Consider the following 17212-nt stretch of genomic DNA (forward strand, 5'->3'; position numbering starts at 1 on the left):
AGACCATTCCCGGGGCAGGTAGCAGGTGCTGTCACCATCATCGGCAGGTGCAGGAGACCCATTCAGAGAGGCAACATCATCATGGCGGCAAACCATCTTTTGGTTTTTTGGCTACTTGTTACATTTTTCTAGCATTAGAGTGTAGTTGACCTACAATGTTGTGTCGATTCCTGCTGTACAGCAAAGTGACTCTGTTTTTACATATATATGACTCTATTATGTGTGTGTATATATATATACATATACATATATATACACATTCCTTTTCCTGTATTATTTTCCATCATGGTCTATTCCAAGAGATCGGGATACCGTGGGACGAGCTCGAGAGCAAACCCTATGCAGTCCCCTTGCCTCGCGACTCAGCCCAGCTCGACTTGGCCTCCTGGGCTGAGTCCCACTCAGGGTTTCATGCCCAGAGCAGCGGTCCAGGCCTGGCATCCCCCGTCCTGGTCCTGCTGGTTCTTCTTCCTGGGCTGGAAGCTGCTATCTGCTCAGGTCCCTGACACCCCCCGCTGTGGGGGGTGGAAGTCCTGGAAGGGGTGAAGGTGGGAGTGGGAGGGACAAGGGTGGGGCCCAGCCTGGTCTGGAGCCCTCAGGGGAGGGGCCTGCACCCGAGACCAGCAGTTAGCCGTCTAGAAGTTTGCACAGGTCTGGGCGAGCACCCAAAGGCCATTAAATGATTGGAAAACCATCAGCTGGGCTCTTGCTTATCATCGCACTTTTACAGACCCTAATAAAGCAAACTGAGAGGAGGCAGGGAGGCAGCAGGAACCCTGAGCTGGTTTTATTTGCCTTAATGAGGATCATTTGGACAGTAATTCAATATCCTCCCTGTGCCAAGGTACATTTCGAGAACAACGCAGCCATAAAGCAGAAAAGCTCAGAGATTCTGGGGCTAATAAGCACCTCCGGGGCGGGTGATGCTGCAGCTCAGGAATGCTAGGGAATGCGGGAGGAGGCACTGGGTCTGCGCTTCCCAAGCCTCTCACTGCCCTTTGCATAGTAAGAAATAAACCCCCTCAACCCCCTGTCTAAGAATTACATAAAACAAATTGTAGTAAGTTTCTATGGTGTAGGATAAAGTAAACTGATGTAAAAAACTTTTATTTTAGGTATCGTACCTCCTTAAACAATACTAAATTTTACGGTCCTGTCATTTCTTTCCTAGCATTGTTTTTACTTTCTGGAGAAACCTGAGTGCTCTCTATGAGATTATTAAGTTGACTCCTCAGATAACTTCTCTGTTGAAGATCTGAAGATGAGCTTTCAGTATTATTATTTTTAGTATTATTATCCTCATGAGCTCCCTGTATTTTTGGGGCCCTGCCCACAGCATACACAAGTTCCTGGACCAGGGATTGAACCCGTGCCACAGCAGTGACAATGACGGATCCTGCACCTGCTGACCCACCAGAAAACTCCAGCTTCCGGTATTTCTTCACCAGTATTCTTTTGCTTTCGGCCTTTAACCCATAATCATCATGATGAAAAAATTAGTCAAGATGTTGCTCAAAATAGATATTTTAAAACACTGATGCTCAAAAGTGATTTAACCAATGGATGTGACTTGATATGAGACAAAATATGATTCAGGACAAAGTACCCACACGTGGTGAAGAGGGACACTTTATAAGCCACAATTCACCATGATGATATAACATTTATAAATATCTCTGGACCAATAAGAGGCCAGGCAAAGGTATTGTACTGCATAAGCCAGAAAGCATAGGTGATGCAGGCAGCAATGGAGCCAAACACAGGGGATGCCGTATTGGGAACGCAGGCTTTGTGAGGGGCCACCATTCTGGGCATGAGTCGTGTGAACAAAAAAATAAGAAAACAGAGAAAAGCCATACGATCCACAGGGACAGCTCACGGGCACATACACACATCAAACGTGAAGTCCTGATAATACAACTTCCATGCAAGTGAAATATCCACAAAATTTGGAGTTCCCATGGTGGCTCAGTGGGTTAAAACCCCTACATCGTGTGTAAGGATGCAGGTTTGATCCCTGGCCTCCTTCAGTGGGTTAAGCATCCAGCACGGCCGTGAGCTGTGGTATGGGTCACAGATGTGGCTCAGATCTGGTGTTGCTGTGGCTGTGGGCCGGCAGCTGCAGTTCCAAATCGATCTCTAGCCTGGGAATTTGCATATGCCACAGGTGCAGCTGTGAAAAGAAAAGAAAAAAAAAGAAGAAAAAGAAATATTCACAAAATTTAATCACAGATTTTTTCACAAAGAAAGCATTCTGTTCCATGCAGTAGAAATGCTATGATCACTCTATGATCAAAGGCGGAAAAGCTAGAAAATAATGACATTATTTTTTCTAGCTGCACTCATGGCATATGGAAGTTCCTGGGCAGGAGAGTGAATCCAAGCCACAGCTGTAACTTACGCCACGGACGCGGCAACGCCAGATCCTTAACCCACTTTGCCACAGCGGGAAGCCCAGTGACAACATTTTGGAAGGTTCTTGCACAGGGAAATTTAAATATCTTCCACTAAACACTTGTGGCTAAAAGATTAACTACAAACCCAATTAGAGGCTTTTTAAAAAATCATGGTAATAAAAACACCACATTTTGGAATCTATGAAGAATATTTAAAATAGTGATCAGTGGAAAATGCACAGCTTTAAACACATATCAATAACAAGTAAATTAAATCCCAACTCAGAAAGCTAGGAGAAAAAAATAGGAGCATAAGCCAAAAGAACGCAACGATGAAGAAATTATGAAGTAGCTCAAAGAAAAAGAACAGAATTAAGAAATCATTCAAAATCTTGGTTCTTTGAAAAAATGAACAAAATATGCAAACCACTACCTAGCCTAATCAAGAAAATAGAAGCAAAAGGAGAGAAGGAAAAACCCCAAATAAACAAAATAAGAATTCTTTGGAAAACACCTATTGAAAAAGACGAAACTTTAAAAATTATAAAAGGCTTATCTGGATAACTTTATGCAGCGAATTTGGAAAACCTAGATGAAACAGACCAGTTTCTAGGAAAATCACACTTTACCCAAATTGCTTCAGTAGAGGCATAAAGCTCAAATCAACGAGAGAGGAAATAGAAATAGTTATCAAGGAACAAATCTGTGAAACTCTCCACACCCAGATGGTCTCACAGAGAAACTCTAACGAAGCTGCAAATACCAAATGGTCCCAGTATCGCGTAAATTGCTCCCAAGAATAAAACACAAAGGAAAATGCACAAATTCACACTGAAAAAAATAACATGAAATGTGTCATAAACCCAAAATATATGAGCTGAGGCTGTAAAACTCCTAGAAGAAAAGAAGCTAGAAAAGGTTTGCAGCCTCAGATTAGGCAAAGATTAGGCAAAGATTTTTTTTCGGCTAGGGCACATAAAGTGTGACTCATAAAGGAAAAATGGAAAAGATGGGACTTCTTCAAAATTAAACACCATCTGTTCTTTGAAAGATATTTAAGGAAATAAAAAAGCAAGTTGCAGACTCAGAGAAAATATCTGCAAAACCTCTCTCTGGTGCAGGGCTTGCTTGCAACACAGACCAAGAGCTCTTACGACTCCCTGTAAAGCAGACAAACCAGGAGTTTCCCGGTGGCTCAGGGGGTTAAGGAGCCAGTGTTGTTACTGCTGTGGTACAGGTTCAGTTCTTGGCGCTGCAACTTTGCAGGCTGCAGGCACAGCCAAAAAAAGAAGACAACCCAACACCTGATGGAAACCATGTTAAGAGACTGGAACACATGCTTTCCCAGAGAAAAAGTAAGGAAAAGCCCATGAAAAGATACTCTGTATCATTAGCTATTAGACTGCAAATGAAAGTGGAAGCCGAGATGCTGCCCACTGCACACACCAGCGAGACTCAAATGTAAAAGCTAACAGCATCCTGCTGGAGAGGGTGTGGAAAACGAGACTCTCACGCCTTGTTGGTGGGAAGGCAAAATGGTGCAAGCACTCTGCACAAGAATTTGCCCGACTCTTACAAACGTCAACAGCACAGCGGTCGTAGGACCCAGCAATGCCACCTACAGATATTCACCAAGGGGAAAAGTCTTTTCACAGCCCTCGCTACACTTGCAATGCACGTGTCCATCCGCAGCAGCTTTGTTCATAACAGGGAAGCGCTGGAAATAATCCCAACACCCGGCAACTGGCGGATGGAAAACATACAGAAGCCCTTCCACCCGCCGCTGCCCCCAATTCTACTCAGCGAGGAACAGGCGTGGGCAACCCGTGAATCTCAGAGCCACCTGATGAGTGAAAGGCGGGAAGGACCACCCACCACGTGACGAACGCTACAGGGACTTCTAGGGGAGGCAAAATTAGCGTGGAAAGAAGATGCGGCTGGACGTGGGAAGAGGGCGGACTGCAAAAGGGCAGGAGGGAATTTTCTGGGACAGGGGAGAAATATGTTCTATAACTTCCTTGGGGGAGCGTTTACACGACGATATGCATTTTCCCAAACTTGCTGAAGGGGTTCACGTAAAAGAAGGCAATTTTATTGCCTTGAACTATACCTTAATAAAGCGAATTTTAAAAAAAAACTTTAAGGTATAACCTTTATCAGTGTTACTGGTGTGAAGACTGAACTGATTCATGACAGGTGGTGCTAGGACTGAGTCCTGTCCCCAGATTCACAGGTTGAAGCCCTAACCCTCAAGGCAGCTGTCCTTGGTGATGGAGCCTTTACGGGACAAATGGAATTAAGCTTAAATGAGGCCGTAAGGGTAGAGTCCCTCTCTCCCTGCCCCCTTCCTCTTCCTCTCTCTTTCCCTCTCTCTCTCATCTCTTTCTCTCCATGCATATACACACAGAGGTAAGGGCACGTGGGGACACAGCCTGAGGGCTGCCGTCTTCAAGCCAGGAAGAGAGCCTACCCGAATTCCCAAGCTGCAGCACTAAATGTAGCCTCTCTGCTTCGTGCACCCACATCAATACATTCTGCCTGAACCGACTTTATAACTTAGCAACTTACAGTGTTTCTGAAGGACATTCTCTCCACGTCCTAAGGCTCAGGCACCCCTTCTCTGCAGGTTGGTGAGGCTGGGCCGCCTGTTCCCAGGGTGGCCAGCAGAGGGCGCCGGAGGACAGACACAGCCGCGAGCATCCTGGGCCCTGGTGGTTTCTCCGTGGGACTTTGGTTCATCAAGTTTGTGTTCTAAGTACCAGGAAGAGAACGGCCCTTCCCTGCAGCCACATTTCTGACTGCGCTGAATTGAGTCAAGCACTTACTACATGCTGAGCTCTCTTTGGGTCACAGGAAATAAATATGGAAGCTCTATCCAGGGGACCTTGTGGAAACCCAGTCACCCAGCCCCAGAGCAGTACCAGCCCAGGTACCTGATACCCGGATGTACTGGAGCACACCTGTGTCTGAGCTGCCAGGGGCCTGCTGGGCTGGACCAGGATCAGCACGTCCAGGGGCTCTGGAGTGAGGCGGCTCCTCCATCCCCATCCACCGGGGCTACAGGGGGGCTCCTGCCATTGTCCCGCAGATGCAGACAAGCCTCTGAGAGAAGAGGGATCACACCTGTCCCCCCCCCCCCCCCCCGTTAACAGGGCCTGGAGTCTGTGTTAATGCAACAACAACCAGCATTAATTCTGTGAAGCACCTGCCGTGTTCTGCCCGCATTATCAGGGATCAGCTCCTTGCATCCTGACAACAAGTCTTTAAAGAAAGTCCTGTTAAAGACAGGTGCTATTAATACCCTATGTCGCACCTGCGTAAAACCAGGCACCAACATCTGGGTGACTTGCCCAAGGTCACAAGGCCTGGAAGCCACCTTGATGTAGAAACCGTTACGGAACATAAGTGCACTACACAGAAACTGGAAGTCCGATACATACGCTTACTGCAGCCCCTGATTTCATGGTGAAGGTCAGGCTGGGCTGCAGCCTCTCCTCCTCCTTCAGGCAAAAGTGGGAGAGAGGGGGTGTCCCCCTGAACCCCAAAGCTGCCGCTAGGGGTCTTTACGAGTGTGAACCTCATCTCCAAATGTATACGTAGCGAATATGAAACATGTATTTTGAATAAACAATTGATCTTCTTTATTCCCTAATTCTCTATTTGCAAATTCGCCTACTCGCCAAAACGTGTGTGTAACCCCAAAGCCTTCGCTCCAAGTGTTTCTCAGTCATTAGCCGCACGAGCCTGGGCAGAGCAGGGAGGGTCCGACCGTCGGTGAGGGTCCCCAGCCGAGGTTGGACAGGGCGACTCTGCCCTTTTGTCCCAGTTCACGCCATGAACCAACATCAAAAAAGCACGAACAGGTGAAAATCAAGGTCTGTTCAAAACCTCCTTTTCGCATGTGTGTGATTTTTGTTGCTGATTTCACTGTTTCAACAGCTCCAGGCAGAGTGGGAAGAGCTGTCTGGGGCCCTCAGGGCGGGAAGGCTGGGCTGTGCCCTGGAAGAAAGCTTCGCTCCACGGCTGCGGGGCTGAATTCCGTGTTCATGAAACAAGAGTATTTATTAAGTAAGTTGTGTCTGTACAGAAACACACATCCAGCTTGGACACGTGTTGATGGGTTGATGAAACTGGTCAAGAGGTGCTACCCAGGCACCTGGTCCTGCGTCTCCCCAGTTGCAGGGGCCCAGGGGTTGCTGATTCAGGGTCGATGGTTTCATGGAACAGAAGTGTCCTGAACAAAGGCACCAACTGAGTGTCTATTCAGCACGGGTGGGTGCCAGGCGAGCGTGGTGAGAGGGTGCAGTTTGAGGACGCCCCACGTTCTGGGCGCACTCGTGCAGCTCCGTGTGGCATGTGGAAGGGCTTTCGGACGCGAGGCCACTGAGCATCCAGCTTAGTGTCAGGACAGGAAGAGCCGACCATCCTGGCAGGAGCTCTGTTCAGCGGGGCCCGCTGTGTGCCAGGCAGCTCGCAAATGATATTTTTAGTGCCCACCGCAACCTGCTGGGGGTGTGATCATCACCCCAGGTTTACAAACAAAACACCTGAACATCTGGGCCAGGAGAGGACCCCCCACAGTCACGTCCCTGTGATGCCTCCTGCTGTTCCCTCCGCCAAAGAGCCGACCGGGACCGTCTCGATCACCTTCGTCACCGGCGCCAGAGGGCAAGGATCTGGGTGAGCCCCCGGAGCCTGGAGACCAGGGTGGTGGGGGTGGGGGCTGGAGCCCCCTGCTTCTCCTGCCAGACCCCCTGCAGCAAGCCCGTCCTCCCTGCCATCAGCAGTATCCCCCAGAGCCCAGCCGGGCTGCGCCCGCCTCTGGAGAGCAGGGGAGCCGGGCGGAGGAGGAAGAACCACGGTTGTTTGACGGAGTGGGTTTGAATGTCACCAGCTGCTGTTCCAGAGGCAGCGAGAACCCCCCAGTGGCCCCCCTATAATGGGAGGGTGGGGCTCGGTCCTGACCACGTTGGGCCATGACGCAGTTCAGGTCATCAGCGATGCTGGAGCAAGAGGGCTTATATGCAAAGCAGGTGAAAACGGCCTAAGGACCCCCACACCCACGGGGAAGGCCACGGCTTCAAACCCACACTCGGTTATCAGGAAGATGGGCCATCAGGACTCGTCTGGGGAATGAGGGCGTCAGTGCATCAGGGAGAAGCGGAGGGAGGAGGTGGGCTGGGGGTGGGGCCTGAGGAAGGATGCCTGAGAGAGGACCCGCAGCCCCGGGTCAGGAGCCCAGGCCCAAACCCCCAACCGTGGCCTGGGAGCACGGGCGTGAGCAAGTCCCGCAGCAGAGACCCTTTCCCAGAGACGCAGATGCCAGGGCCCGACTTGGCTCTGCCGGGCGGAGCCGGCTCCGGGACGCGGGAACGCCACCCTGAGGACAGGCTGGAGAGGGACACGGTGCCCGGTGGAGACACACGTCACAACGCCATGTCCGCCTCCCCCAGCCCCTTGGCTCCAAGGTTTCAGCCCCTGTGTTCCAACAAGAGCAATTATTTTATGGAGCCTGTGTGTCTTACTAGCCGGATAAAGATACAACAGTGACCTTAGGCTGTAAGGGGACCCCTTCTCCAAATAGGGGTCCTGAGATGTGATGTGGGGCCAAGCCCCTTCCTTGAAGAAGTGCTTTTTAAAATTCCCACTTTTTTTTCTTTTTTCTTTTTAGGGCCACACCTGCAACATATGGAAGCACCCAGGCGAGGGGTCGAATCAGAGCTGCAGCTGCCGGCCTGCACCCCAGCCACAGTCACGCGGGATCAGAGCTGCATCACGGCAACACCGTTTCCTTAACCCACTGAGCGAGGCCAGAGATTGAATCCACACCCTCATGGATACTAGTCGGGTTTGTAACCTGCTGAGCCACAACGGGAACTCCTTAAAATGCTCACCTTTTGAATTCCCTGGTGACCTAGTGGTTAAGGATCTGGCATGGTTGCTGTTGTGGCACAGGTTCAATCCCTGGCCCAGGAACTTCCTCATGCCCTGGCCGTGCCCACCCCCAAAATTCCCACCTTTCAATGCAAAGCCAGTGCCGCCCAGAAGAAGAGGCCCTGGACTCCCAGGGTGACCCTGGGCCCACTCTGGACGAGGAGAAGGGAGCACAGAGAGGCCACAGCCTGGCCTGAGCTGCAGAGGGTCAGGACCCATTCCCAAAGACCCATTCCTAAAGTGTCGCTCACGTAATGTCCTTCCCACGGGCTGCAGACCCGCCTTGATGAAAGCTGTCGACTGGCCCGCTGCAACGGCTTTCAAATCGCAGCCTGTTGCTGAAGCTGCTGGCTCTCAGGCCGAGGGGAGACGGGCCTGGACAGCACGGGAGCCAAGCCGGCCCAAGCCCTCAGAAGGGGGGGTCCCCTGCCTCACTTCGGCTTCGGAGGCACACAGCCCGTGACGCATTTGCTAAAAGTAAAGCCGTTTTGTAATTGCGATCTCAAATTATATGTCACTCTGAGAGTCACCTAATTTTTATACGTTTGGGGGGTGAAGTCATTTGTGGTTTTATACAAAGGATTGGGTGCGAGACTTCTAAAGGGATCGTGGATTCTGAATTCCGCGCAGGCGATATTTTTTTACTGGCAGAGTTACCTGATCGTATTAGATAAATTCTTGCTCTTACAGCCAATGAAAGGGTGTTAAAATTACACATACACACATGCGCTGCCTCTCTCTCTCTCACACACACACACACACACACTGTTATTGCCACCTCTGCGTCAATGAAGCCGAAACGAAATTTAGCAGATTTTCAGTGTTTTCTTTATTTGAAGAAATTCTGTGTTAAACCATTGAAAAGGGCAGAGGGGGAAGCAGATTAAGAAAACCCAGGAATTTCAGAAACTCAAAACCTGAAATTATAAGATGATGAATAGTCTTCTTTTGTTTCAGAACATCCAGGAGCCTGGTGGGTTCTCTGAAGCCATGGCCTCTTAATAATGACAGTCTAGAAATTTAAACCAAGACGGTTGGAAAGGGGGTGGGTGAGGGGGCCGGGGAGCCTGAGCTAAGGGGCTCTGTGGGTTCATGGCCTGCAGCCCTCGGCCTGTGTCCCTGCCGGGGGGTGGGCAGCCTGCCTGCGAGGAAACAGCCCCCAGATAACCAGTGACTTTCCAGGTAGACCCTTGGGCCCCACAGGCGATCACTTGGAAATTTCTGCAAGGAGAGGCCGTGCTCGTGGGGGCATCCTGCCTCCTGAAAAGGGGAAGGCGCCCTTTGGGGACCAGCGCAGCCTTCCCGCCTTTTAGAAATACCTGGTCTCTCCTTGATCTTGCCACACTCAACATCGGGGTCACACTGTCACCAGGGGAGTGGGGAGTAGGTCGGGGCATCCTGGGACCACAGCTGGGGCGGGACCCGGGGCAGAACCCGACCCATGTAGTCTCAGGAGAGAACAATGGGTCCACAGGGAAGGGCCCACATCTGCTTTGCCCTGGGTCCTGCCCTGGTGCCCAGCCCGGGTCAGAAGCCTCCAGGCACAGGGACACTGCCCACCTGTGCTGGGGCCTGGGCGCATGGCCGAGAGAGAGACCTGCCTTTTACCACCATCGCAGAAGACACGATGGGAAGGCCAGAGGTCTTAAGTTCTTAGAAAGAAGCTGGCCCTGTGGAGAACATTCTGGAATAGCCTTCAGAGCTGGTTCACCACAAAGGCAGGTTCCCACACCAGCGTAGGCGTTCCTGAACCAACCACCCTCGGGGCTGGGGGGCATCAAGCATCCTGTCCAACCCGGAGCAACCCCCATCCCAGCCCGGCTCCCGCCTCCCCGAGGAAGCACCGTGCCCAGCGCCCTACCTTCCACGGACATGGGGAAGAAGCACCAGGGCACCTCGGGGATGGTGTCGGAGAAGCAGCACTTGCGTGCCGCGCAGTCCTGGGGGCTGATGCCCGGGTAGCCACAGTTCTTGCGGGCGGACACCTCCATGACGCACTCCTCAGACTCTGCCGCACCACAGGGTGAGGGGACAACGAGGGGACTCAGTGAGGCCAGCTGGCTGAACAGACTCACCTGTCCCCTCCTCCCCAGACGGTGCCCACCCTGGGCTCACAGGCTCAGGGTGGCTCGAGGCACTTCTGGGACCGTCACCCCTGGACCGTCTGCATCTGGGCACCAGCAGGGGCCACCCCTTCCTTCTGATGCCCAAAGTTAGACGAGCTGGAGGGAAAACGTCTCACCTCCCTGGACTTGCTATTCCTCTGTAAAATGGGTTGACCTGCCTCCTAAGAGGACCCTTTAAGAACATAAAGCATTTGACCAAAGGATTAAAACCCAAGGACCCTTGCCCTCCTTGGAGGGGCCTGGCTGCAGCCGCCCCAACCACCAGCCGCCAGTCTGGTTTCCCCCAGAGCCCGGGAGCCTCTGCCCAGCAGGCAGCCTCTGGGAGGGTGGGTGGAGTATGTGAGTGCCAGGTCCTCCCGCCATGCACACACACACGTAGGCACACCTCAGAATCAGTGACTTTCTCACCTGATGCCATAGGCACAGATATAAAACTCACTCTCAACGGTAACTAACTCTAGAGCCTTACCTTAATTTCCTAACATTTGGGGTCTATTGGCAGTTGTATTAATGATTGCTTAATATAATTAATGATTAATGATGAACTGATCAATGCCTGCATGTGCCTTAGCAGCTTCTGCAGGAGCTGCAGCCAAGAGGGGCCTGAGGGTTGTTTTTTCAAACCCAGTGAAATGGCTGAGTTCCCGCAGGTCTCCCAAAGGGGCAGATGGCTGAGCCTTGGGGTCCAGTGTGGACACGGGGTCCAGAGCCTTGGCTTTCCCCTTTGGGCTCTGGCCAAGCCCCGGGAAGTGGCCTGGGATGCTCACGTTACCTTGTTCCGGGAGGGGTTTGAAACACCAGGGGACCCCAGGCACTTGGGAGTCGAAGCAGCACCCCGAGGTGAAGCACTGGTCGCTGGTGATGCCCGGGAATCCGCAGTTGACCCGGTTCTTGGGGTCCTGGCGTGAACACCGGCAGGCGGCTACAGAGAGGCCCCGGGTCAGCCACACGCATCCTCCCCACTGCCCGCGGGGGCCCCCCAGGAACGCCCGCAGCGCTGCCCCTGCCCTGGGAGAGCCTGTCCTCTCTCGCCCGTGTTCGAACTGCGTCATGTCCTTCAGAGGAACTGCCTGGGCTTCGCTGAAAGTGTTTCACCAGTGCCCTTCCGTGGGTGTTCCCGTGTGGCTCAGCAGGCTAAGAACCTGACGTGGGTCCCTGAGGATGAGGGCTCTCGATTCAACCCCTAGCCTGGGAACGTCCACATGCCGCAGGGGCGGTCCGAAAAAGCAAAAACATTTAAAGCCTTCTGGCAAGAGGGCAGGCAGATGGACTCAGGCCAAGGTCAGGAGCAAGGAGCAAGCAAGGTGGGGCTCCCAGGAGGCCCTCCTCGAGCTGCCCACCCGCAGCCCACGTTGTCCTGACCCTCTGGAAAGGGGCCTTCCTGGGACATCTCACCTCCCCCGACCCCACTGTCCTTCCTGAACGGCCTGAAAGTGGCCATGTGGCCAGCATCCCAAATCTTAGGACACTTTCCAGCTGCTTCCCAGCTCAGGTTAACGCATCATCTGCCTTTTCTCTTTGAGGGAAACTGACATGAATAGAGACCCACCGAGGGGAAGAAACTAAGGACCACATTTTGGGGGGTGGGGGCAAGCGCGGGGAGGTGGGGGCCCAAGGGCTAGAAGCCTCCCAGACTCGCTGGTCCGAATGTTCCACTGCCGTCAAGAACCCAGGCCGTTGCTTACCGGGCTTCTGGGCCCCCGTCAGGGCACACAGCCCCAGCAGGAGGAGGATGGCCAGGAGCCGGGCGCTGCGGGAACCGGCGTCCATGCTCAGCTGCACCGGAGCCGCCTGCAGAGTACACGGTCCCCGCTGCCAGGGGCTTTTATAAGCTTCTCTCTGTTTGCTCAGCAAGCAAGATAACCTCCCCATGGCACCAGCTTGTGGGAGCCTTTGTTGGGAAAAGGAGCTGAGATAGTTCACCCGGGAGGCCCAGCGGTGGGGGTGATGGCGCAGGCGAGGTTTGCTGGCTGGGGGCGCCAGGCTCCCTGGCCGCAGCCAGACCTCCCCCTGCCCTGGGTGGGGAGCCGGGTCGTGCCAGGATGCCAACGTGGAAGACGGGCCATGTGCGCGTCTGGTGCTGGGCACTCGCAGGGTCACACCCAGGAAAGGATGAGTCACATACGTCTCCTGAGAAGGTACAGGGCCACCACGGCGATTTTTAAAATATCGTGCCTGAGGCTACTGGGGAAAATGGGCCAGGCGCAGAGAGGGACCCTCCTGCAGGACTGAGAGGGTCTCTGAGGATGGCTGGGGGCCCTCCTGAGTGGCAGATGCATCTCCTAGCCCCTTGTCTCTGTCCTGGGGCAGGGGGCTGCTCTCCAGGGGGATGAGGCTCGTCTGATGAAAGGACCCGGGATGGGGTAAAGGGGACGAGTTCATTTCAGCCAACCCTCAAGTGTGGCATTTTTTCCTTCCGTGGGAACTGTCTGTGTTTCCTAAAAGATGGCACCTGTAAACCAGCCTGGGCCTGGGGAGGACAGATGCTCCAGGGAAGGGAGTCTGTGGAGGGGACCCAAAGAGAGAAATGGAGAGCAGACAGCAGCGGAGACAGAGGACAGATGCAGAGGAGAAGCAAGAAGATCATCCACCCCTACTGCCCAGGCGCTTCCAGGACCCCACCACCACCACCAGCACGCCTTGGGCAGCCAGGGACACAAAGGCGCAAAGAACCCAGAGCCCTCGGTCCTCAGGGTTTAGACAGCAGGACCTGCTCAGGGCTCTGCTCAAGGCTTCTACCAGATCCAGCTCCACACCCTCCAGACCAGACCCCTGACTCAGCAACCTCTGGCACCTTGCAAACCTTTAAATGTCACCTTCCCCATCCATGTCCCTGCGACTCTTAGGCACCACCAAGACCCCCTGAGCCCTCCCTCCTCTCCCGGATTCTCATCCCGCTGTCCTCGCTGCATCCTCCCCACTGCCCCGGCCCTTCCAGATGGAACCAGACCAAAGGGACGGCTCATCACCCCCAGGTCTCTGGCCCTGCTGTGGCCTGGACAGGGGCCAGCACCTTCCTTGGGATGCTCCTCTTGCATCCATCTCAGGGGGGAGGTGCTCATGTCACACCCAGGGCATCACCTGCTCAGAGGGAGCTTTTGCCGTCCCCCCCACCTTAGGAAAAGGTGCATTTTCTTCAAGACAAGTTGCCTCCACCGGTAAGGATGTCATTACAGGAGTTCCCGTCGTGGCGCAGTGGTTAACGAATCCGACTAGGAACCATGAGGTTGCGGGTTTGGTCCCTGCCCTTGCTCAGTGGGTTAAGGATCCAGCGTTGCCGTGAGCTGTGGTGTAGGTTGCAGACGCGGCTCAGATCCCGCGTTGCTGTGGCTCTGGCGTAGGCCGGTGGCTGCAGCTCCAATTTGACCCCTAGCCTGGGAACCTCCATATGCCACGGGAGTGGCCCAAGAAATAGCAACAACAACAACAACAACAACAACAACAACAACAGACAAAAAAAAAAAAAAGGATGTCATTACAGTCGATGTGATGTTTAGAGTTTGGATGGCACCCACCTGAGCAAGGAGCTGCGTCCACATCTCCACCTCCATGGCTGCGTCCCCATCACGTGGGCTCAGACCAGTGGCTGGATGTGGACCTTGAGCCCCCATGTCTCCACACTCTCACAAAGGCTGTGCTCCTTGGAGACCCAGCTGTGGCTGAACCACCTTCAAGTCCCCCGCCCCACTGTCATCCACTGACCCTCAGACTGCTCCTTTGTTGAGGCTTTAACCCTGAGCTCACTGTGGTCCTGGTCACATCAAGACGTGTGACATCCCAGGTGGCTGCAGCACTCGAGTGGACATCTCACCCAGAGCTGCAGGCGCAGGTGTTTCATTCCTCCTCACCTTCGGGAACTTCCATCCATCCCCTCCCTGACCCCACTTGCTTCATCACCAAGAGGAGACAGACACATGTCCTTTCTGTTCAGGATGTCCTAAGCTGCTAAGGCTTCCTGGTCACTCCCACCACACCTGGTCTCCCACCACACCTGGTCTCCAAACCTTAAACCCTCTAGGCCCTTAACCTCTCGGCCTCTACTCTGTGAGCCCCTCCCACCTGCCCTGCCAGCCTGGTTCCCATGGTCCCCACTCCACCTGCTCTCCCCATCCTGGCACCCCAGGGGACACCTGCTTGTTTACATCTCCAGCTACCCCCAACACATGGGTTCAGACAAGTCCTGCACCCAGTAGGACAACAGATCTTGGTAGGGACATTATCTGTCTGTTCTCATAGGAAACAGAAACCAACAAATGCAGCTTCCGGAGACTTTGCTCATGTGGACACCTGCTTCTGATTATTATGGAGATGCTAGAATCAGACACTCCCTCCTGCCATAAATGACTCGAAAACTACGTGGAATGACCATTTGCAGATGTTGAGCAATGGGCTGCACTGGATAGAGAGGGAGGAGGGGCAGGGAATTCCATGGACTCCTTGGTTTTCTGCCCAGAGACACTGACCGGACAGCAGGGAAGCAGGGGAGACCACAGAGCATGGGAGGTTCGTGGGGCTGAGGGATGGAGGCTGGAATTGGAAGCCAAGGTGGGGGGGTTTCCAGTGGGAACTGAATGAGGGGGAGCCCCTGAAAAAGGACTGGGGTCTCCCTGAAGTTTAGGGAGATGCTGAGCTACCAGACGTGCAAGGTCAGGAAGACACAGCTCCCAGGAAGTAACACGCATCAAGGGGACTGGGCAGTCACCAGCCACGTTCAGGTGAGTTCAGACCAGGTGCAAGAGAAGGCTTCTTGGCCATCCAAGCACTGAGTATGGACACAGGACGGCCATGTTTTAGCTCAGGTGGCCACAGTGATATGCCACGGGTGGGATGGGTTAAATAACATACCCATGAGAGTAGGCTTGATCTCATGAGTAAAGCCACCAATTTCTCACAGCTCTGGAGACTGGAAGCCCATAATTGGAACCACAGGTTGGTTCAGGTGAAATCTCTCCTCCTGGCTTATAGATGGCTACCTCCTCACCTGGTGGAGAGAGGGAGATCTCTGGTCTCTCTTCCTATATGGGCACTAACCCCATCATGGGGCTCCCACACCCTCATGACCTCATCTAACCCTAATCATCTCACAAAGGCCCCACCTCCTAATACCATCACATTGAGGGTTATGGCTTCAACATATGAATTTGGGAGGGGAGGGGCAAAAACATTCAGTCCACAACATTCCATAAGAGTAGGCTCCATCTCATGAATAAAACCACTCTAGTGAGGCATAGGCTGGCAGCTGTAGCTCCGATTTGACCCCTAGCCTGGGAACTTCCATATGCCACAGGTGTGGCTCTCAAAAACAAAAAAGCAAGAAAAAAATAGAGTAAAAGCACTCTATACCTATTCCAACAAAACTTTAAACAAGTCTTAAAAGAGTCATCTTAATCTGCAAGTAAGTTGACTGCCTAACAGAACAAAATTCAGCATTTTTTAAAGGGAAACAACAAGATCCAGGCACACAACTTAGCAATCAGAATATTCAATGCAAACTCAAAAGTTACTTGATATGTGAAGAAGCAAAACCCATAATCATAAATAACAGAGAATAGAAATAGACTAGATGCTTCACTAAAATGTTCAAAGACTGAGAGAGAAACATCAAAATATAATTAGGGAACACATTTTAAAATCTGAACATAGAAATGGAAACTAAAAATGAGCCAAGTGTAAATTCTAGATGTGAAAAACACAATATCTGAAATGAAATATTCTAATTTAGATTAGATGCTGTAGAAGAAATGCCTGTTTTATTTGAAGTCAGTGCAGTATAAGCTCTCCAAACTGGGGCATAGAGAGAAAAGAGGCTGAAAAAAATTAACAGAAGCTCAGTGACCCGTGAGACAGTGTCAACCACCTAACATACAGGAAATTGGTGAGCCACTGGGAGAAGAAGAAATATTTGTGCAAGAAAAAACATTTGAAAAAATAATGGCCATTTTTTTGATAAGCTTGATGAAATTTAAAAACTTACACATCTTAGAAGATCAGTAAATGCCAAGCAAGATAAAGAAAACCAGGAATTCCTGTCATGGCTCAGTGGTTAACCAGCCCGACTAGGATCCATGAGGATGTGGGTTCAATCCCTGTCCTCACTCAGTGGGTTAAGGATCTGGCATTGCCATGAGCTGTGGTGTAGGTTGCAGACAAGGCTCAGATCTGGCATTGCTGTGGCTGTGGCATAGGCTGGCAGCTGTGGCTCCAACTGGACCCCTAGCCTGGGAAGGTCCATATGCTGTGGGTGCGGCCCTAAAAAGGCAAAAGACAAAAAAAAAAGATGCAGAAAACCACATCAAGGCATAGCATGATCTAATTATTGAAAATAAGTAATTTAAAAATACTTTTCTAGCAACTGGAAAAACGTGGAAGAGCACGTTAAGAGCGACAAGTGACTTCTCACATGAAACAATGCAATCCAGAAGGCGATGGAGTGATGACTTTAAAGTGCAAAAAGAGAGTTCCCATCATGGTGCAGTGGTTAACGAATCTGACTAGGAACCATGAGGTTGCGGGTTCAATCCCTGGCCTTGCTCAGTGGGTTAAGGATCTGGCGTTGCCATGAGCTGTGGTGTAGGTCACAGACGCAGCTCAGATCCCACGTTGCTGTTCTGTGGCTCTGGCATAAGCCAGTGGCTACAGCCCCAGTTAGACCCCTAGCCTGGAAACCTCCATATGCCATGGGTGCAGCCCTAGAAAAGGCAAAAAGATGATAGATAGATGATAGATAGATAGATAGATAGATAGATAGATGATAGA

The 17212-nt window shown here is 52.2% G+C and overlaps 1 protein-coding gene across 1 annotated transcript; it reads right to left on the minus strand.

The window, feature by feature from the left end:
* Nucleotides 1-9135: 9135 nt before the first annotated feature.
* TFF2 (trefoil factor 2) lies at nt 9136-12255 on the minus strand. The gene is made up of 4 exons (XM_047756651.1): nt 12142-12255; nt 11229-11378; nt 10192-10338; nt 9136-9342 (listed from the first exon to the last, which is right to left on the minus strand). Exons 1-4 carry the CDS (start codon nt 12224-12226, stop codon nt 9329-9331), a joined length of 396 nt encoding a protein of 131 aa, XP_047612607.1. The 5' UTR covers nt 12227-12255; the 3' UTR covers nt 9136-9328.
* Between the last annotated feature and the right edge of the window lie 4957 nt (nt 12256-17212).

The sequence above is a fragment of the Phacochoerus africanus genome, chromosome 1, assembly GCF_016906955.1.
Source record: "Phacochoerus africanus isolate WHEZ1 chromosome 1, ROS_Pafr_v1, whole genome shotgun sequence".
Classification (NCBI taxonomy): domain Eukaryota; kingdom Metazoa; phylum Chordata; class Mammalia; order Artiodactyla; family Suidae; genus Phacochoerus; species Phacochoerus africanus.

What these genes read in the sequence shown, in the direction of transcription:
- TFF2 (XM_047756651.1), bottom strand. Translation starts at nt 12,226, where the DNA reads ATGGACGCCGGTTCCCGCAGCGCCCGGCTCCTGGCCATCCTCCTCCTG. An exon ending in GACGGGGGCCCAGAAGCCCG is followed by an intron (nt 11,379 to 12,141) that starts GTAAGCAACGGC and finishes GCCTCTCTGTAG; the next exon opens with CCGCCTGCCGGTGTTCACGC. An exon ending in CAAACCCCTCCCGGAACAAG is followed by an intron (nt 10,339 to 11,228) that starts GTAACGTGAGCA and finishes GTGGTGCGGCAG; the next exon opens with AGTCTGAGGAGTGCGTCATG.